Source organism: Oncorhynchus tshawytscha, linkage group LG03, assembly GCF_018296145.1.
Source record: "Oncorhynchus tshawytscha isolate Ot180627B linkage group LG03, Otsh_v2.0, whole genome shotgun sequence".
In the NCBI taxonomy this organism is placed as follows: domain Eukaryota; kingdom Metazoa; phylum Chordata; class Actinopteri; order Salmoniformes; family Salmonidae; genus Oncorhynchus; species Oncorhynchus tshawytscha.
Window position 1 is genome coordinate 67,830,004 of NC_056431.1, and position 22,296 is coordinate 67,852,299.

At 43.1% G+C, this 22,296-nt stretch overlaps 1 protein-coding gene across 2 annotated transcripts in view; it reads left to right on the forward strand.

Annotated features, from left to right (window-relative positions):
• Positions 1 to 1,591: 1,591 nt before the first annotated feature.
• The window catches only part of LOC112224601 (AF4/FMR2 family member 3-like), a 62,403-nt gene continuing 41,698 nt past the window's right edge, over positions 1,592 to 22,296 (forward strand). The window contains exons 1-2 of one of the 2 annotated variants that reach the window (XM_042319869.1): positions 1,592 to 2,174; positions 6,175 to 6,219. In XM_042319869.1, coding sequence (XP_042175803.1) covers positions 2,106 to 2,174; positions 6,175 to 6,219 — 114 coding nt within the window. In that variant the 5' untranslated portion in view covers positions 1,592 to 2,105. The remainder of the gene's footprint in view (positions 2,175 to 6,174; positions 6,220 to 22,296) is intronic. The other variant, XM_042319870.1, reaches the window with a different exon arrangement.

Here is a 22,296-nt window from a genome sequence, read left to right on the forward strand (position 1 = left end):
TTGGTGGAAGAGTGGGGTAACATCTCACAGAAAGAACTGGCAAATCTGGTGCAGTCAATGAGGAGGAGATGCACTGCAGTACTTAATGCAGCTGGTGGCCACACCAGATAGTGACTTACTTTTGATTTTGACCCCCTATCAGAAAAAGTTTGACACGTTTGACTTTCAGAATAACATATTGGTCATGCTCAGGCACTTATTTTTGGGGTGGTGCAATTTCCACCCTGTTAGGTTCATAATCAGGGTGGAAATTTGTAGCCCAAATTAGCCATCACTCTGAGTAAGCAAAATTGAACTAGCATAATTGTGAACACTTGATTTGAACTTCTCTATCAAACATTAACGTTTTGAAATGTTAATTGTTCTATAATTTAGCCTAACAGGGTGGACATTGGAGTGGGAAAGCCTAACAGGGTGGACATTGGAGTGGGAAAGCCTAACAGGGTGGACATTGGAGTGGGAAAGCCTAACAGGGTGGACATTGGAGTGGGAAAGCCTAACAGGGTGGACATTGGAGTGGGAAAGCCTAACAGGGTGGACATTGGAGTGGGAAAGCCTAACAGGGTGGACATTGGAGTGGGAAAGCCTAACAGGGTGGACATTGGAGTGGGAAAGCCTAACAGGGTGGACATTGGAGTGGGAAAGCCTAACAGGGTGGACATTGGAGTGGGAAAGCCTAACAGGGTGGACATTGGAGTGGGAAAGCCTAACAGGGTGGACATTGGAGTGGGAAAGATTTTAATTAACACCCCGGACATGATATAAACGCCTACATCCACTGAAAAACAAATTCCTTTTCAAGATCGATATGGTTGTGTTAAGGTAAACAATACCTGACCTTATATTTAAAGACCTTTGGAATCCACATTCTACATTCAACACAGGTCAGTAGCTTTGCCCAAACACACACCACCCATTTAGGACAGATTCGTGTGTTTTTCAGTCATACAATAAATACATTTGGACACAATTAAGAAAATTTATATTATTTCACCTTTTAAATAAGCGGCTGAGGTACTCAAACAGAGAGCCGCATACTGACTAGTTTAGGTTGCAGAGCCAAATATAAGGCCTAAATAATGATGACGTAATGAACGATTTGCATCTCCTTTTGTGACGTGTGTTGCCTGTCAGTTCCGAGTCAACTTTATTAATGTGATTACCTCTTAAATAAACGCATTCTTCTTATGCCCCCTTATTATTTGTGTATGCCCTCCACTTCTCCTTGGAGATAAAACTTGTGAAAAACGACCACATTTCCCATTTTTCTCTCTGTCTCAGAGGAGCAATAGGGGGATTTGTGGGGATTTGTGTCACCTTCCTTGTTAAGGGTTGCTTTAAATCTATTTGGTCTCTGCTGTTGTTAATCCATCTCCATTTAAACCCGATCCTCCTTTCACCTCTGTCCATCTCTCTACACCCATCCCTCTCTCTCTCTCTATTTTTCTGCCAGCGGGATCTAGGGCACGAACATGAGTCATATTTCATTAGAACAACACAAACTCCACACAACACAGACCCGCCGTGCCGCCCCTCAGTGTTGCAGACAGAGACTCCAGCAGAGTGCATTAGCGCTAATGATTACATGCGCATTTACTGGCAGGATGCGAAGAGCGCAAAACAACAATTGAACAGAAAGTCACTTCTGTAGAGATTGTACATTGAGTGCACGGTGAATTGTGCACTACGCTGTGCTACCATTCAAAAACGCATAAGGAGGAGTGTGCGCGACATTGTTTCCGTTTGTGCGTGTGGGTCATTGATCTGGGTGTGTAGGGGCAGCCTGGTCAGCAGGCTAGTCAGTGGCTGATATAACAGCGCTCCTCGCCTATGTTTGAACTTCATGCCTGAACATATTACCGATGTGTATGTCATGTTTTATAGCGCGGAGCTCTGTCATGCGAATCCCCTGGTACGCCCACGCACAGCGCACGCACGCTCGTTCACTCCCAAGACGACACCGAATCCGTGACTCCCTCCAGTTGAGCTGGTGACGCTGTTCGCTCTCTGGCGGTAGAACGGGGATGTTTGGCATTTGTACCGATTTGTGCTTGCACGGTGCGTCTTCTGTGAGATGAACGGATGGAGAGGACCAGTGACCAAACATGCCTACAGTCCTCCGCGGCACGGGAAAACTTTCCATCGTGTGTTCACTGATTCGTTGCGCATCTCAGGTGAGAAGAGATACATGACGTTTTTTTTGCTTTTCTTTGTTTAACTTCAAGCGTAACTTACTATTTTGTAGTCTAATATAATTTATTGGAACTTTTATTTAAAAAATGGACGGCTATTGCATTTCATTTCTCATTTGCAAATTATTATTTAAAAAACATATTTAATATATTTAACCTTTATTTAACTAGACAACCTTAAATTTGAAAACAAAATTAACGATGAAATATGCTTAAAGCACAAAGCTAGTGTAGGATGTATTGCAAATACAAAGCAACAATTAAAATGGTTTGAAATGTTATATTGATTTATACAGTAGACTGCATTGTCACGATGAGATGTAAAATCAGTTTAGGACTCTTGTGGTTAGTGACGGTTAAACCAATTTCCGTCGTTGACAGGCCAAGCGCAACCTTTTGTTTTCGGTTTAGATCCAAGCATGCTCTGTTCTAAATATAGAAAGAAACGGTCGATATTTAGAAAGACTCTCAAATCAAGCTACACTGCAAGTTGATGATCTTGGTGAATCTGTCACCTCGGCCTATTGGCGCTGTAGGTCACAGGTGGTGGGAGAATAGTTGGCTTGCATGCTGTTTGTTTGCAGGTGTTGTGATGGGTTGTGGTTGGTTTGGGCACTGGAGACCACGGTGTGTGTCTGGAGAGTTACACCACCATTACTGTAGGCTGCTGATGCTACTGTTAATAGATGTGAGAAATGCATTATGCACAAGGACACTTATAGTCTACTATGGCTACACTTTCAGCATTGTGTTCGATGACAGGGCTGCACGTACACACACATCACACCTTCATGCCAGTGCTGCGCTGATTACGCAGTCAGACAGTGAAGTTACTCATAGAGAGAGAGAGAGTACATAGAACACAGTGCCCACAGAGTTAGAGAGGCTAGTAAAGGGGGTTAGAGAGAAAGACAGAGGGAGGCAGTAAAGGGGGTTAGAGAGAAGGACAGAGTGAGGCAGGGGTAAAGGGGGTTAGAGAGAAGGACAGAGTGAGGCAGTAAAGGGGGTTAGAGAGAAGGACAGAGTGAGGCAGTAAAGGGGGTTAGAGAGAAGGACAGAGGGAGGAAGTAAAGGGGGTTAGAGAGAAGGACAGAGGGAGGCAGTAAAGGGGGTTAGAGAGAAGGACATAGGGAGGCAGTAAAGGGGGTTAGAGAGAGGGACAGAGGGAGGCAGTAAAGGGGGTTAGAGAGAAGGACAGAGGGAGGCAGTAAAGGGGGCGATCTACCAAATGTCTGTCTCTCTCTCTTTGTATTTCTCTCTTCTCTATTTCTTTCTCTCTGTCTCTCTCTCTCAATTAAATTTAAGGGCTTTATTGGCATGGGAAGTATATGTTTACATTGCCAAAGCAAGTGAAGTAGATAATATACAAAGTTAAATAAATAATACAAATTAAACAACAGTAAACATTACACTCACAAAAGTTCCAAAGGAATAAAGACATTTCAAATGTCATATTATGTGTATATACAGTGTCGTGACGATGTGCAAAAGGGAAAATACATTAACAATAAATATGGGTTGTATTTACAATGTGCTTGTTCCTGCCCTTTTCTTGTGGAAACAGGTCACAAATCTTGCTGCTGTGATGGCACATTGTGGTATTTCACCCAGTAGATATGGGAGTTTATCAAAATCGGGCTTGTTTTTGAATTCTTTGTGGATCTGTGTAATCTGTGGGAAATATGTCTCAAATATTGTCATATATTTGGCAGGAGGTTAGGAAGTGCAGCTCAGTTTCCATCTCATTTTGTGGGCAGTGAGCACATAGCCTGTCTTCTCTTGAGAGGCAGGTCTGCCTACGGTGGCCTCTCTCAATAGCAAGGCTATGCTCACTGAGTCTCTCTCTCTCTTTCTCTCATTCTTTCTTTTTATCTCTGTCTCTATATGCAGCATCTGGAACAGGAAATGGTGGTGGCAGACATGCATTGCTCTGTCTCACAGGTGTGTGTGTGTGTGTGTGTGTGTGTGTGTGTGTGTGTGTGTGTGTGTGTGTGTGTGTGTGTGTGTGTGTGTGTGTGTGTGTCTGCAGATTAGCTTTACTTGGGCCAAACACAACAAACAGATGAGCAAGAGTCATTTTGATGTAGGGTCACATGCTCTGGTTTGGTTTCACAATCTATATATATCAAGGCATTCTCATTGGTTACTGAAAGACCACCACTGTATAGACCAATGATGTATATAAACCCTAGATTGCTAATGCTGTGTATTGGCTACCAGTGAGAGGCTCTGAAGCCACCGGTCGGCCATATTGGCATTCCCCAGAAGGAGCAGTTCTCCATAGGAATGAATGGAATTCTACAGTATGTCAATTCAATGTTTCAAGGTCAAAATTCATTAGAACTTACAAAAATCTATATTTTAATTTTTATGTTTTGCTCACATAATATAACTTAAAAAGTATGCATTAGGTGTCTGTAATACACTATATATACACACAAGTATATGGACACCCCTTCAAATTAGTGGATTCGGCTATTTCAGCCGCACCCGTTGCTGACAGGTGTATAAAACCAAACACACAGCCATGCATTCTCCATAGACAAACACTGGCAGTAGAGTGGCCTTACTAAAGAGCTCAGTGATCTGCAAAGTGGCACCATCATAGGATGCCACCTTTCCAACTAGTCAGTTCATACAATTTGTGGCCTAATTATCTGGACGATAGATAATGAGTACATAGAAAACAGTGCCCACAGAATATGAGAGGCAGTAAAAAGTACTAGAGAGTGAGCACATAGCCTGTTTTCTCTTGAGAGCCATGTCTAACTGCGGCGGCCTTTCTCAATAGCACGGCTATGCTCACTGAGTGTCTCTCTCTCTCTCTCTCTCTCCAAACATATGCCCTGCTAGAGTTGCCCCAGTCAAGTGTAAGTGATGTTATTGTGAAGTGAAGCAACAATGGCTCAGCCGCGAAGTGTTAGACCACACAGAACGGGACCACTGAAGTGCACTGTCCCCAGTTGCAACACTCACTACCGAGTTCCAAACTGCCTCTGGAAGCAACACTCACTACCGAGTTCCAAACTGCCTCTGGAAGCAACACTCACTACCGAGTTCTAAACTGCCTCTGGAAGCAACACTCACTACCGAGTTCCAAACTGCCTCTGGAAGCAACACTCACTACCGAGTTCCAAACTGCCTCTGGAAGCAACACTCACTACCGAGTTCCAAACTGCCTCTGGAAGCAATACTCACTACCGAGTTCCAAACTGCCTCTGGAAGCAACACTCACTACCGAGTTACAAACTGCCTCTGGAAGCAACGTGAAGGGAAATCTTAATGCTTTCAACTTTGTGGCAACAGTTTGGGGAAGGACCTTTCCTGTTTCAGCATGACAATGCTCCCGTGTACAAAGAGAAGTCCATACAAAAATGGTTTTTCGAGATTGGTGTGGAAGAACTTGACTGACCTGAACAGAGCCCTGATCTCAACCCCATCGAACACCTTTGGGATGAATTGGAACACCGGAACACCGACTGCGAACACTGACATACTGCCAGGCCTAATCGCCCCATCAGTGCCCGATCTCACTAACGCTCTTATGGCTGAATGGACGCAAGTCCCCGCAGCAATGTTCCAACATTTAGTGGAAAGCCTTCCCAGAAGAGTGGAGGCTATTATATAGCAGCAGGGGGGGGGGACTCCATATTAATGCCCATGATTTTGGAATGAGATGTTCGACAAGCAGGTGTCCACATACTTTTGGTAAAGTAGTGGAGAATATTTGTGACAAAAACAAATGTAGACATTAATAAATGCAATTCTATAGCTTCCAGAATATGTTTTACCATGGTTTGCGAGAGCCAAGATGGAGGCTTCAACACAGCACCCCCTATTAGTCTTCTAGTGTATATATTAATCATTGGTATAGACCTCCACAACACCTTCATATTTTTAGCAGTGTAGATGTTATACTGTACCTTAGTGGATGCTTCTATATCTATAGGACTTTTCTCAAAAAATATCTGTCCTCACACAGGTCACAGGAAGTGAGCGTAACGGCTGTTCCAAAGATATTCTAGGGGTAAGAGATGGTTTACTTTATACTCTCACCCTACAGGACCACCATAACTACTGCACTGATCTACGCCGCTCTGCACTAGTTGAATCAGATGGGTTAGTGCTGGGCTGGAACAAATGTGTGTGGTATTATCTGTTACACTCTCTCCTGTCCTCTTATTGGGGGTTGCCGTGAGGCTTTTAGTAACAGGCATTTGGGGGAATCTGTGTTGTTTTTGTTTGCTGAACTGAACATGTCTGACTGTAGCCTGTCTGACTGGAGCCTGTCTGACTGTAACAGAGCAATGCCTGACTGTTGCCTGTCTGACTGTAACAGAGCAATGCCTGACTGTTGCCTGTCTGACTGTAACAGAGCAATGCCTGACTGTTGCCTGTCTGACTGTTGCCTGTCTGACTGTAACAGAGCAATGTCTGACTGTTGCCTGTCTGACTGTTGCCTGTCTGACTGTAACAGAGCAAGCCTGTCTGACTGTAACAGAGCAACGCTTGTCTGACTGTAACAGAGCAATGTCTGACTGTAGCCTGTCTGACTGTAACAGAGCAATGTCTGACTGTAGCCTGTCTGACTGTAACAGAGCAATGTCTGACTGTAGCCTGTCTGATTGTAACAGAGAAATGTCTGACTGTAACTGAGAAATGTCTGACTGTTGCCTGTCTGACTGTAACAGAGCAATGCCTGACTGTAGCCTGTCTGGCTGTTGCCTGTCTGACTGTAACAGAGCAATGTCTGACTGTAGCCTGTCTGACTGTAACAGAGCAATGTCTGACTGTAGCTTGTCTGACTGTAACAGAGCAATGCCTGACTGTAGCCTGTCTGACTGTAACAGAGCAATGTCTGACTGTAGCCTGTCTGGCTGTAACAGAGCAATGTCTGACTGTAGCCTGTCTGACTGTAACAGAGCAATGTCTGACTGTAGCCTGTCTGACTGTAACAGAGCAATGTCTGACTGTAGCCTGTCTGACTGTAACAGAGCAATGTCTAACTGTAGCCTGTCTGATTGTAGCCTGCTTTCTGAAAGTAAGTCTCACTGTGCGGTTCCCATTCTACCTGTTCCTAGCCAGAAGACAAACACAGGAAAGAGAGAAAAAGAGAAGGGAGAGAGAGAAATAGGGAGTGGTAGGAGATCAGAGAGAGAGAGGAAGGAGAGAGAAATAGGGAGTGGTAGGAGATCAGAGAGAGAGAGAGGAAGGAGAGAGAAAGAGCGAAGGAGGAGCAGACAGAGTGGGAGAGAGGAAACAGAGAGAGAGGAGAGAGAGAGCAACACGGTGACTAGGGTCTGGTTTTAACGATAAACTCTGTTGTCATAGAGGCACTATGTCACTGCCTACGTCACTACTTTATCAGCTTGAATAAAATACTAAATAGTAGCTAGCAGGATGGAGATCACAAAGGCTATTTTTGATGACTGCATTTCGGAAATGGTTGGTTTGCATCAACTACCTTAACTAAAATCACTACAAAGGTTTTGAATCGCGGCGTTCTGGCATGTCTGCCTTGTGATTTGTTGGGAGAGTCCCTGGACGTAGGCATGACGTAGTTCCTCTATGTGAAAATAGTTCATTATTGAAACCAGACCCTAGTCACTGTGTTGCCATCTACCTGCTCCCTCTCCTGGGAAGGCTTGTTGTTTTGAGAGGAGGGATGAGGAACGAGGGATGAATCGGTGTCCTTGGTGACTGAGAGGGAGGAGAGGCGAGATAATGAAGTGAAAGGAGGAGTTGAGAGAAGGAACACTTGCCCTCTGGGGTTGTGGGGAAAGTGTTTATGGAGAAGAGAGGGGAATGAAATGCTTTACTTTTATTTAGTTTAGCTTTACCATGTGTGTGTGTGTGTGTGTGTGTGTGTGTGTGTGTGTGTGTGTGCGCGTGTGTGTGTGCGCGTGTGTGTGTATACACATCTATATCTATGTTCATCACTCTGCTGCTCTGACAGCTCTATCTACATCTTCATCTCTCTGCTGTTCTGACACATCTATATCTATGTTCATCACTCTGCTGTTCTGACACATCTCTATCTATGTTCATCTCTCTGCTGTTCTGACACATCTCTATCTACATGTTCATCTCTCTGCTGTTCTGACACATCTCTATCTACATGTCCATCTCTCTGCTGTTCTGACACATCTCTATCTATGTTCATCACTCTGCTGTTCTGACACATCTCTATCTACATGTTCATCTCTCTGCTGTTCTGACACATCTCTAACTACATGTTCATCTCTCTGCTGTTCTGACACATCTCTATCTACATGTCCATCTCATGTCCATCTCTCTGCTGTTCTGACATCTCTATCTACATGTCCATCTCATGTTCATCTCTCTGCTGTTCTGACACATCTCTATCTACATGTCCATCTCTCTGCTGTTTTGACACATCTCTATCTATGTTCATCACTCTGCTGTTCTGACACATCTCTATCTATGTTCATCTCTCTGCTGTTCTGACACATCTCTATCTATGTTCATCTCTCTGCTGTTCTGACACATCTCTATCTATGTTCATCACTCTGCTGTTCTGACACATCTCTATCTATGTTCATCTCTCTGCTGTTCTGACTCATCTCTATCTACATATCCATCTCTCTGCTGTTCTGACACATCTCTATCTATGTTCATCTCTCTGCTGTTCTGACATCTCTATCTACATGTTCATCTCTCTGGTCTTCTGACACATCTCTATCTACATGTCCATCTCATGTTCATCTCTCTGCTGTTCTGACACATCTCTATCTACATGTTCGTCTCTCTGCTGTTCTGACACATCTCTATCTACATGTTCATCTCTCTGCTGTTCTGACACATCTCTATCTACATGTTCATCTCTCTGCTGTTCTGACACATCTCTATCTACATGTCCATCTCATGTCCGTCTCTCTGCTGTTCTGACATCTCTATCTACATGTCCATCTCATGTCCATCTCTCTGCTGTTCTGACATCTCTATATACATGTCAATCTCTCTGCTGTTCTGACACATCTCTATCTATGTTCATCTCTCTGCTGTTCTGACACATCTCTATCTACATGTTCATCTCTCTGCTGTTCTGACACATCTCTATCTACATGTCCATCTCTCTGCTGTTCTGACACATCTCTATATACATGTCAATCTCTCTGCTGTTCTGACACATCTCTATCTACATGTCCATCTCTCTGCTCTTCTGACACATCTCTATCTATGTCCATCACTCTGCTGTTCTGACACATCTCTATCTATGTTCATCTCTCTGCTGTTCTGACACATCTCTATCTATGTTCATCACTCTGCTGTTCTGACACATCTCTATCTACATGTTCATCTCTCTGCTGTTCTGACACATCTCTATCTACATGTCCATCTCATGTTCATCTCTCTGCTGTTCTGACACATCTCTATCTACATGTCCATCTCTCTGCTGTTCTGACACATCTCTATCTACATGTTCATGTCTCTGCTGTTCTGACACAGCTCTATCTACATGTCCATCTCTCTGCTGTTCTGACACAGCTCTATCTACATGTCCATCTGTCTGCTGTTCTGACACAGCTCTATCTACATGTCCATCTCTCTGCAGTTCTGACACATCTCTATCTATGTTCATCACTCTGCTGTTCTGACACATCTCTATCTACATGTTCATCTCTCTATCTACATGTCCATGACACATCTCTATCTACATGTCCATCTCTCTGCTGTTCTGACACATCTCTAACTACATGTTCATCTCTCTGCTGTTCTGACACATCTCTATCTATGTTCCTCTCTCTGCTGTTCTGACACATCTCTATCTACATGTTCATCTCTCTGCTGTTCTGACACATCTCTATCTATGTTCATCTCTCTGCTGTTCTGACACATCTCTATCTACATGTTCATCTCTCTGCTGTTCTGACACATCTCTATCTATGTTCATCACTCTGCTGTACTGACACATCTCTATCTACATGTCCATCTCATGTTCATCTCTCTGCTGTTCTGACACATCTCTATCTACATGTCCATCTCTCTGCTGTTCTGACACAGCTCTATCTACATGTCCATCTCTCTGCTGTTCTGACACAGCTCTATCTACATGTCCATCTGTCTGCTGTTCTGACACATCTCTATCTACATGTCCATCTCATGTTCATCTCTCTGCTGTTCTGACACATCTCTATCTATGTTCATCACTCTGCTGTTCTGGCACATCTCTATCTACATGTTCATCTCTCTGCTGTTCTGACACAGCTCTATCTACATGTCCATCTCTCTGCTGTTCTGACACATCTCTATCTATGTTCCTCTCTCTGCTGTTCTGACACATCTCTATCTACATGTTCATCTCTCTGCTGTTCTGACACATCTCTATCTATGTTCATCTCTCTGCTGTTCTGACACATCTCTATCTACATGTTCATCTCTCTGCTGTTCTGACACATCTCTATCTATGTTCATCACTCTGCTGTACTGACACGTCTCTATCTATGTTCATCACTCTGCTGTACTGACACATCTCTATCTACATGTCCATCTCATGTTCATCTCTCTGCTGTTCTGACACATCTCTATCTACATGTCAATCTCTCTGCTGTTCTGACATATCTCTATCTACATGTTCATCTCTGCTGTTCTGACACATCTCTATCTACATGTCCATCTCTATGGTCTCTGACACATCTCTATCTACATGTCAATCTCATGTTCATCTCTCTGCTGTTCTGACACATCTCTATCTACAAGTTAATCTCTCTGCTGTTCTGACACATCTCTATGTACATGTTCATCTCTCTGCTGTTCTGACATCTCTATCTACATGTCCATCTCTCTGCTGTTCTGACACATCTCTATCTACATGTCCATCTCATGTCCATCTCTCTGCTGTTCTGACACATCTCTATCTACATGTTCATCTCTCTGGTCTTCTGACACATCTCTATCTACATGTCCATCTCATGTTCATCTGTCTGCTGTTCTGACACATCTCTATCTACATGTTCATCTCTCTGCTGTTCTGACACATCTCTATCTACATGTTCATCTCTCTGCTGTTCTGACACATCTCTATCTATGTTCATCACTCTGCTGTTCTGACACATCTCTGTCTATGTTCATCACTCTGCTGTACTGACACATCTCTATCTATGTTCATCACTCTGCTGTACTGACACATCTCTATCTATGTTCATCACTCTGCTGTACTGACACATCTCTATCTATGTTCATCTCTCTGCTGTTCTGACACAGCTCTATCTACATGTCCATCTCTCTGCTGTTCTGACGCAGCTCTATCTACATGTCCATCTCTCTGCTGTTCTGACACAGCTCTATCTACATGTCCATCACTCTGCTGTACTGACACAGCTCTATCTACATGTCCATCTCTCTGCTGTTCTGACACAGCTCTATCTACATGTCCATCTCTCTGCTGTTCTGACACATCTCTATCTACATGTTCATCTCTCTGCTGTTCTGACACAGCTCTATCTACATGTCCATCTCTCTGCTGTTCTGACACATCTCTATCTATGTTCATCACTCTGCTGTTCTGACACATCTCTATCTACATGTCCATCTCATGTCCATCTCTCTGCTGTTCTGACATCTCTATCTACATGTCCATCTCATGTCCATCTCTCTGCTGTTCTGACATCTCTATCTACATGTCTATCTCTCTGCTGTTCTGACACATCTCTATCTACATGTTCATCTCTCTGCTGTTCTGGCACATCTCTATCTACATGTCCATCTCATGTCCATCTCTCTGCTGTTCTGACATCTCTATCTACATGTTCATCTCTCTGCTGTTCTGACACATCTCTATCTACATGTCCATCTCATGTCCATCTCTCTGCTGTTCTGACATCTCTATCTACATGTCCATCTCTCTGCTGTTCTGACACAGCTCTATCTACATGTTCATCTCTCTGCTGTTCTGACACATCTCTATCTACATGTCCATCTCATGTCCATCTCTCTGCTGTTCTGACATCTCTATCTACATGTCAATCTCTCTGCTGTTCTGACACATCTCTATCTACATGTTCATCTCTCTGCTGTTCTGACACATCTCTATCTACATGTCCATCTCTCTGCTGTTCTGACACATCTCTATCTACATGTCCATCTCATGTCCATCTCTCTGCTGTTCTGACATCTCTATCTACATCTTCATCTCTCTGCTGTTCTGACACATCTCTATCTACATGTTCATCTCTCTGCTGTTCTGACACAGCTCTATCTACATGTTCATCTCTCTGCTGTTCTGACACATCTCTATCTACATGTTCATCTCTCTGCTGTTCTGACATCTCTATCTACATGTTCATCTCTCTGGTCTTCTGACACATCTCTATCTACATGTCCATCTCATGTTCATCTGTCTGCTGTTCTGACACATCTCTATCTACATGTTCATCTCTCTGCTGTTCTGACACATCTCTATCTACATGTTCATCTCTCTGCTGTTCTGACACATCTCTATCTACATGTTCATCTCTCTGCTGTTCTGACACATCTCTATCTATGTTCATCACTCTGCTGTTCTGACACATCTCTGTCTATGTTCATCACTCTGCTGTACTGACACATCTCTATCTATGTTCATCTCTCTGCTGTTCTGACACAGCTCTATCTACATGTCCATCTCTCTGCTGTTCTGACACAGCTCTATCTACATGTCCATCTCTCTGCTGTTCTGACACAGCTTTATCTACATGTCCATCACTCTGCTGTACTGACACATCTCTATCTATGTTCATCTCTCTGCTGTTCTGACACAACTCTATCTACATGTCCATCTCTCTGCTGTTCTGACACAGCTCTATCTACATGTTCATCTCTCTGCTGTTCTGACACAGCTCTATCTTCATGTCCATCTCTCTGCTGTTCTGACACAGCTCTATCTACATGTCCATCTCTCTGCTGTTCTGACACAGCTCTATCTACATGTCCATCTCATGTCATCTCTCTGCTGTTCTGACATCTCTATCTACATGTCCATCTCATGTCCATCTCTCTGCTGTTCTGACATCTCTATCTACATGTCTATCTCTCTGCTGTTCTGACACATCTCTATCTACATGTTCATCTCTCTGCTGTTCTGCACATCTCTATCTACATGTCCATCTCATGTCCATCTCTCTGCTGTTCTGACATCTCTATCTACATGTTCATCTCTCTGCTGTTCTGACACATCTCTATCTACATGTTCATCTCTCTGCTGTTCTGACACAGCTCTATCTACATGTTCATCTCTCTGCTGTTCTGACACATCTCTATCTACATGTCCATCTCATGTCCATCTCTCTGCTGTTCTGACATCTCTATCTACATGTCAATCTCTCTGCTGTTCTGACACATCTCTATCTACATGTTCATCTCTCTGCTGTTCTGACACATCTCTATCTACATGTCCATCTCATGTCCATCTCTCTGCTGTTCTGACATCTCTATCTACATGTCAATCTCTCTGCTGTTCTGACACATCTCTATCTACATGTTCATCTCTCTGCTGTTCTGACACATCTCTATCTACATGTCCATCTCTGCTGTTCTGACACATCTCTCTACATGTTCATCTTCTGCTGTTCTGACACATCTCTATCTACATGTTCATCTCTCTGCTGTTCTGACACATCTCTATCTACATGTTCATCTCTCTGCTGTTCTGACACATCTCTATCTACATGTTCATCTCTCTGCTGTTCTGACACATCTCTATCTACATGTTCATCTCTGCTGTTCTGACATCTCTATCTCTGCTGTTCTGACATCTCTATCTATGTTCATCACTCTGCTGTTCTGGCACATCTCTATCTACATGTTCATCTCTCTGCTGTTCTGACACATCTCTATCTACATGTTCATCTCTCTGCTGTTCTGACACATCTCTATCTACATGTCCATCTCTCTGCTGTTCTGACACATCTCTATCTACATGTTCATCTCTCTGCTGTTCTGCACATCTCTATCTACATGTCCATCTCATGTCCATCTCTCTGCTGTTCTGACATCTCTATCTACATGTCCATCTCATGTCCATCTCTCTGCTGTTCTGACACATCTCTATCTACATGTCAATCTCTCTGCTGTTCTGACATATCTCTATCTACATGTTCATCTCTGCTGTCCTAACACATCTCTAACTACATGTCCATCTCTGGTCTTCTGACACATCTCTATCTACATGTCAATCTCATGTTCATCTCTCTGCTGTTCTGACACATCTCTATCTACATGTTCATCTCTCTGCTGTTCTGACATCTCTATCTACATGTCCATCTGTCTGCTGTTCTGACACATCTCTATCTACATGTCCATCTCTCTGCTGTTCTGACACATCTCTATCTACATGTCCATCTCATGTCCATCTCTCTGCTGTTCTGACACATCTCTATCTACATGTTCATCTCTCTGGTCTTCTGACACATCTCTATCTACATGTCCATCTCATGTTCATCTCTCTATTGTTCTGACACATCTCTATCTACATGTTCATCTCTCTGCTGTTCTGACACATCTCTATCTACATGTTCATCTCTCAGCTGTTCTGACATCTCTATCTATGTTCATCACTCTGCTGTTCTGACACATCTCTGTCTATGTTCATCACTCTGCTGTTCTGACACATCTCTATCTATGTTCATCACTCTGCTGTTCTGACACATCTCTATCTATGTTCATCACTCTGCTGTACTGACACATCTCTATCTATGTTCATCTCTCTGCTGTTCTGACACATCTCTATCTACATGTCCATCTCTCTGCTGTTCTGACGCAGCTCTATCTACATGTCCATCTCTCTGCTGTTCTGACACAGCTCTATCTACATGTCATCACTCTGCTGTACTGACACAGCTCTATCTACATGTCCATCTCTCTGCTGTTCTGACACATCTCTATCTACATGTCCATCTCTCTGCTGTTCTGACACATCTCTATCTACATGTCCATCTCATGTCCATCTCTCTGCTGTTCTGACATCTCTATCTACATGTCCATCTCATGTCCATCTCTCTGCTGTTCTGACATCTCTATCTACATGTTCATCTCTCTGCTGTTCTGACACATCTCTATCTACATGTTCATCTCTCTGCTGTTCTGGCACATCTCTATCTACATGTCCATCTCATGTCCATCTCTCTGCTGTTCTGACATCTCTATCTACATGTTCATCTCTCTGCTGTTCTGACACATCTCTATCTACATGTCCATCTCTCTGCTGTTCTGACACAGCTCTATCTACATGTTCATCTCTCTGCTGTTCTGACACATCTCTATCTACATGTCCATCTCATGTCCATCTCTCTGCTGTTCTGACATCTCTATCTACATGTCAATCTCTCTGCTGTTCTGACACATCTCTATCTACATGTTCATCTCTCTGCTGTTCTGACACATCTCTATCTACATGTCCATCTCTCTGCTGTTCTGACACATCTCTATCTACATGTCCATCTCATGTCCATCTCTCTGCTGTTCTGACATCTCTATCTACATCTTCATCTCTCTGCTGTTCTGACACATCTCTATCTACATGTTCATCTCTGCTGTTCTGACACAGCTCTATCTACATGTTCATCTCTCTGCTGTTCTGACACATCTCTATCTACATGTTCATCTCTCTGCTGTTCTGACATCTCTATCTACATGTTCATCTCTCTGGTCGTCTGACACATCTCTATCTACATGTCCATCTCATGTCCATCTCTCTGCTGTTCTGACATCTCTATCTACATGTTCATCTCTCTGCTGTTCTGACACATCTCTATCTACATGTCCATCTCTCTGCTGTTCTGACACATCTCTATCTACATGTCCATCTCTCTGCTGTTCTGACACAGCTCTATCTACATGTCCATCTCATGTTCATCTCTCTGCTGTTCTGACACATCTCTATCTACATGTTCATCTCTCTGCTGTTCTGACACATCTCTATCTATGTTCATCTCTCTGCTGTTCTGACACAGCTCTATCTACATGTTCATGACACATCTCTATCTACATGTCCATCTCTCTGCTGTTCTGACACATCTCTATCTACATGTTCATCTCTCTGCTGTTCTGACACATCTCTATCTACATGTCCATCTCTCTGCTGTTCTGACACAGCTCTATCTACATGTTCATCTCTCTGCTGTTCTGACACATCTCTATCTACATGTCCATCTCATGTCCATCTCTCTGCTGTTCTGACATCTCTATCTACATGTCCATCATCTCTCTGCTGTTCTGACACATCTCTATCTACATGTTCATCTCTGCTGTTCTGACACATCTCTATCTACATGTCCATCTCTATGTCTCTGACACATCTCTATCTACATGTCAATCTCATGTTCATCTCTCTGCTGTTCTGACATCTCTATCTACATCTTTAATCTTTCTGCTGTTCTGACACATCTCTATCTACATGTTCATCTCTCTGCTGTTCTGACACATCTCTATCTACATGTCCATCTCTCTGCTGTTCTGACACATCTCTATCTACATGTCCATCTCATGTCCATCTCTCTGCTGTTCTGACACATCTCTATCTACATGTTCATCTCTCTGGTCTTCTGACACATCTCTATCTACATGTCCATCTCATGTTCATCTCTCTATTGTTCTGACACATCTCTATCTACATGTTCATCTCTCTGCTGTTCTGACACATCTCTATCTACATGTTCATCTCTCTGCTGTTCTGACACATCTCTATCTATGTTCATCACTCTGCTGTTCTGACACATCTCTGTCTATGTTCATCACTCTGCTGTTCTGACACATCTCTATCTATGTTCATCACTCTGCTGTTCTGACACATCTCTATCTATGTTCATCACTCTGCTGTACTGACACATCTCTATCTATGTTCATCTCTCTGCTGTTCTGACACATCTCTATCTATGTTCATCACTCTGCTGTACTGACACATCTCTATCTATGTTCATCTCTCTGCTGTTCTGACACAGCTCTATCTACATGTCCATCTCTCTGCTGTTCTGACGCAGCTCTATCTACATGTCCATCTCTCTGCTGTTCTGACACATCTCTATCTACATGTCCATCACTCTGCTGTTCTGACACAGCTCTATCTACATGTCCATCTCTCTGCTGTTCTGACACAGCTCTATCTACATGTCCATCTCTCTGCTGTTCTGACACATCTCTATCTACATGTCCATCTCATGTCCATCTCTCTGCTGTTCTGACATCTCTATCTACATGTCCATCTCATGTCCATCTCTGCTGTTCTGACATCTCTATCTACATGTCTATCTCTCTGCTGTTCTGACACATCTCTATCTACATGTTCATCTCTCTGCTGTTCTGGCACATCTCTATCTACATGTCCATCTCATGTCCATCTCTCTGCTGTTCTGACATCTCTATCTACATGTTCATCTCTCTGCTGTTCTGACACATCTCTATCTACATGTCCATCTCTCTGCTGTTCTGACACAGCTCTATCTACATGTTCATCTCTCTGCTGTTCTGACACATCTCTATCTACATGTCCATCTCATGTCCATCTCTCTGCTGTTCTGACATCTCTATCTACATGTCATCTCTCTGCTGTTCTGACACATCTCTATCTACATGTTCATCTCTCTGCTGTTCTGACACATCTCTATCTACATGTCCATCTCTCTGCTGTTCTGACACATCTCTATCTACATGTCCATCTCATGTCCATCTCTCTGCTGTTCTGACATCTCTATCTACATCTTCATCTCTCTGCTGTTCTGACACATCTCTATCTACATGTTCATCTCTCTGCTGTTCTGACACATCTCTATCTACATGTCCATCTCTCTGCTGTTCTGACACATCTCTATCTACATGTCCATCTCATGTCCATCTCTCTGCTGTTCTGACATCTCTATCTACATCTTCATCTCTCTGCTGTTCTGACACATCTCTATCTATGTTCATCTCTGCTGTACTGACACATCTCTATCTATGTTCATCTCTCTGCTGTTCTGACACAGCTCTATCTACATGTTCATCTCTCTGCTGTTCTGACACATCTCTATCTATGTTCATCTCTCTGCTGTTCTGACACAGCTCTATCTACATGTCCATCTCTCTGCTGTTCTGACATCTCTATCTACATCTTCATCTCTCTGCTGTTCTGACACAGCTCTATCTACATGTCCATCTCTCTGCTGTTCTTACACAGCTCTATCTACATGTCCATCTCTCTGCTGTTCTGACACATCTCTATCTACATGTCCATCTCTCTGCTGTTCTGACACATCTCTATCTATGTTCATCACTCTGCTGTTCTGACACATCTCTATCTACATGTCCATCTCATGTCCATCTCTCTGCTGTTCTGACATCTCTATCTACATGTCTATCTCTCTGCTGTTCTGACACATCTCTATCTACATGTTCATCTCTCTGCTGTTCTGGCACATCTCTATCTACATGTCCATCTCATGTCCATCTCTCTGCTGTTCTGACATCTCTATCTACATGTTCATCTCTCTGCTGTTCTGACACATCTCTATCTACATGTCCATCTCTCTGCTGTTCTGACACAGCTCTATCTACATGTTCATCTCTCTGCTGTTCTGACACATCTCTATCTACATGTCCATCTCATGTCCATCTCTCTGCTGTTCTGACATCTCTATCTACATGTCAATCTCTCTGCTGTTCTGACACATCTCTATCTACATGTTCATCTCTCTGCTGTTCTGACACAGCTCTATCTACATGTTCATCTCTCTGCTGTTCTGACACATCTCTATCTACATGTCCATCTCATGTCCATCTCTCTGCTGTTCTGACATCTCTATCTACATGTCAATCTCTCTGCTGTTCTGACACATCTCTATCTACATGTTCATCTCTCTGCTGTTCTGACACATCTCTGTCTACATGTTCATCTCTCTGCTGTTCTGACATCTCTATCTACATGTTCATCTCTCTGGTCTTCTGACACATCTCTATCTACATGTCCATCTCATGTTCATCTGTCTGCTGTTCTGACACATCTCTATCTACATGTTCATCTCTCTGCTGTTCTGACACATCTCTATCTACATGTTCATCTCTCTGCTGTTCTGACACATCTCTATCTATGTTCATCACTCTGCTGTTCTGACACATCTCTGTCTATGTTCATCACTCTGCTGTACTGACACATCTCTATCTATGTTCATCTCTCTGCTGTTCTGACACAGCTCTATCTACATGTTCATCTCTCTGCTGTTCTGACACAGCTCTATCTACATGTCCATCTCTCTGCTGTTCTGACATCTCTATCTACATGTCCATCTCTCTGCTGTTCTGACACATCTCTATCTACATGTTCATCTCTCTGCTGTTCTGACACAGCTCTATCTACATGTCCATCTCTCTGCTGTTCTGACACAGCTTTATCTACATGTCCATCACTCTGCTGTACTGACACATCTCTATCTATGTTCATCTCTCTGCTGTTCTGACACAGCTTTATCTACATGTCCATCACTCTGCTGTACTGACACATCTCTATCTATGTTCATCTCTCTGCTGTTCTGACACAACTCTATCTACATGTCCATCTCTCTGCTGTTCTGACACAGCTCTATCTACATGTTCATCTCTCTGCTGTTCTGACACAGCTCTATCTTCATGTCCATCTCATGTCCATCTCTCTGCTGTTCTGACACATCTCTATCTACATGTTCATCTCTCTGCTGTTCTGACACATCTCTATCTACATGTTCATCTCTCTGCTGTTCTGACACATCTCTATCTACATGTCCATCTCTCTGCTGTTCTGACACATCTCTATCTACATGTCCATCTCATGTCCATCTCTCTGCTGTTCTGACATCTCTATCTACATCTTCATCTCTCTGCTGTTCTGACACATCTCTGTCTACATGTTCATCTCTCTGCTGTTCTGACACAGCTCTATCTACATGTTCATCTCTCTGCTGTTCTGACACATCTCTATCTATGTTCATCACTCTGCTGTTCTGACACATCTCTGTCTATGTTCATCACTCTGCTGTACTGACACATCTCTATCTATGTTCATCACTCTGCTGTACTGACACATCTCTATCTACATGTCTATCTCTCTGCTGTTCTGACACATCTCTATCTACATGTTCATCTCTCTGCTGTTCTGGCACATCTCTATCTACATGTCCATCTCATGTCCATCTCTCTGCTGTTCTGACACAGCTCTATCTACATCTTCATCTCTCTGCTGTTCTGACACATCTCTATCTACATGTCCATCTCATGTCCATCTCTCTGCTGTTCTGACATCTCTATCTACATGTTCATCTCTCTGCTGTTCTGACACATCTCTATCTACATGTCCATCTCATGTCCATCTCTCTGCTGTTCTGACATCTCTATCTACATGTTCATCTCTCTGCTGTTCTGACACATCTCTATCTACATGTTCATCTCTCTGCTGTTCTGACACAGCTCTATCTACATGTTCATCTCTCTGCTGTTCTGACACATCTCTATCTACATGTTCATCTCTCTGCTGTTCTGACACATCTCTATCTACATGTCCATCTCATGTTCATCTCTCTGCTGTTCTGACACATCTCTATCTACATGTCCATCTCATGTTCATCTCTCTGCTGTTCTGACACATCTCTATTTAAATGTTCATCTCTCTGCTGTTCTGACACAGCTCTATCTACATGTTCATCTCTCTGCTGTTCTGACACATCTCTATCTACATGTTCATCTCTCTGCTGTTCTGACATCTCTATCTACATGTTCATCTCTCTGGTCTTCTGACACATCTCTATCTACATGTCCATCTCTCTGCTGTTCTGACACATCTCTATCTACATGTCCATCTCATGTTCATCTCTCTGCTGTTCTGACACATCTCTATCTACATGTTCATCTCTCTGCTGTTCTGACACATCTCTATCTACATGTTCATCTCTCAGCTGTTCTGACATCTCTATCTACATGTTCATCTCTCTGGTCTTCTGACACATCTCTATCTACATGTCCATCTCATGTTCATCTGTCTGCTGTTCTGACACATCTCTATCTACATGTTCATCTCTCTGCTGTTCTGACACATCTCTATCTACATGTTCATCTCTCTGCTGTACTGACACATCTCTATCTATGTTCATCTCTCTGCTGTTCTGACACATCTCTATCTACATGTCCATCTCTCTGCTGTTCTGACACAGCTCTATCTACATGTCCATCTCTCTGCTGTTCTGACACAGCTCTATCTACATGTCCATCTCTCTGCTGTTCTGACACAGCTCTATCTACATGTCCATCACTCTGCTGTACTGACACATCTCTATCTATGTTCATCTCTCTGCTGTTCTGACACAGCTCTATCTACATGTCCATCTCTCTGCTGTTCTGACACAGCTCTATCTACATGTCCATCTCTCTGCTGTTCTGACACATCTCTATCTACATGTCCATCTCATGTCCATCTCTCTGCTGTTCTGACATCTCTATCTACATCTTCATCTCTCTGCTGTTCTGACACATCTCTATCTACATGTCCATCTCTCTGCTGTTCTGACACAGCTCTATCTACATGTTCATCTCTCTGCTGTTCTGACACATCTCTATCTATGTTCATCACTCTGCTGTTCTGACACATCTCTGTCTATGTTCATCACTCTGCTGTTCTGACACATCTCTGTCTATGTTCATCACTCTGCTGTACTGACACATCTCTATCTATGTTCATCTCTCTGCTGTTCTGACACAGCTCTATCTACATGTCCATCTCTCTGCTGTTCTGACACAGCTCTATCTACATGTCCATCTCTCTGCTGTTCTGACACAGCTCTATCTACATGTCCATCTCTCTGCTGTTCTGACACATCTCTATCTACATGTCCATCACTCTGCTGTACTGACACATCTCTATCTATGTTCATCTCTCTGCTGTTCTGACACAGCTCTATCTACATGTCCATCTCTCTGCTGTTCTGACATCTCTATCTACATGTCCATCTCTCTGCTGTTCTGACACAGCTCTATCTACATGTTCATCTCTCTGCTGTTCTGACACATCTCTATCTACATGTTCATCTCTCTGCTGTTCTGACACATCTCTATCTACATGTCCATCTCTCTGCTGTTCTGACACATCTCTATCTACATGTCGATCTCATGTCCA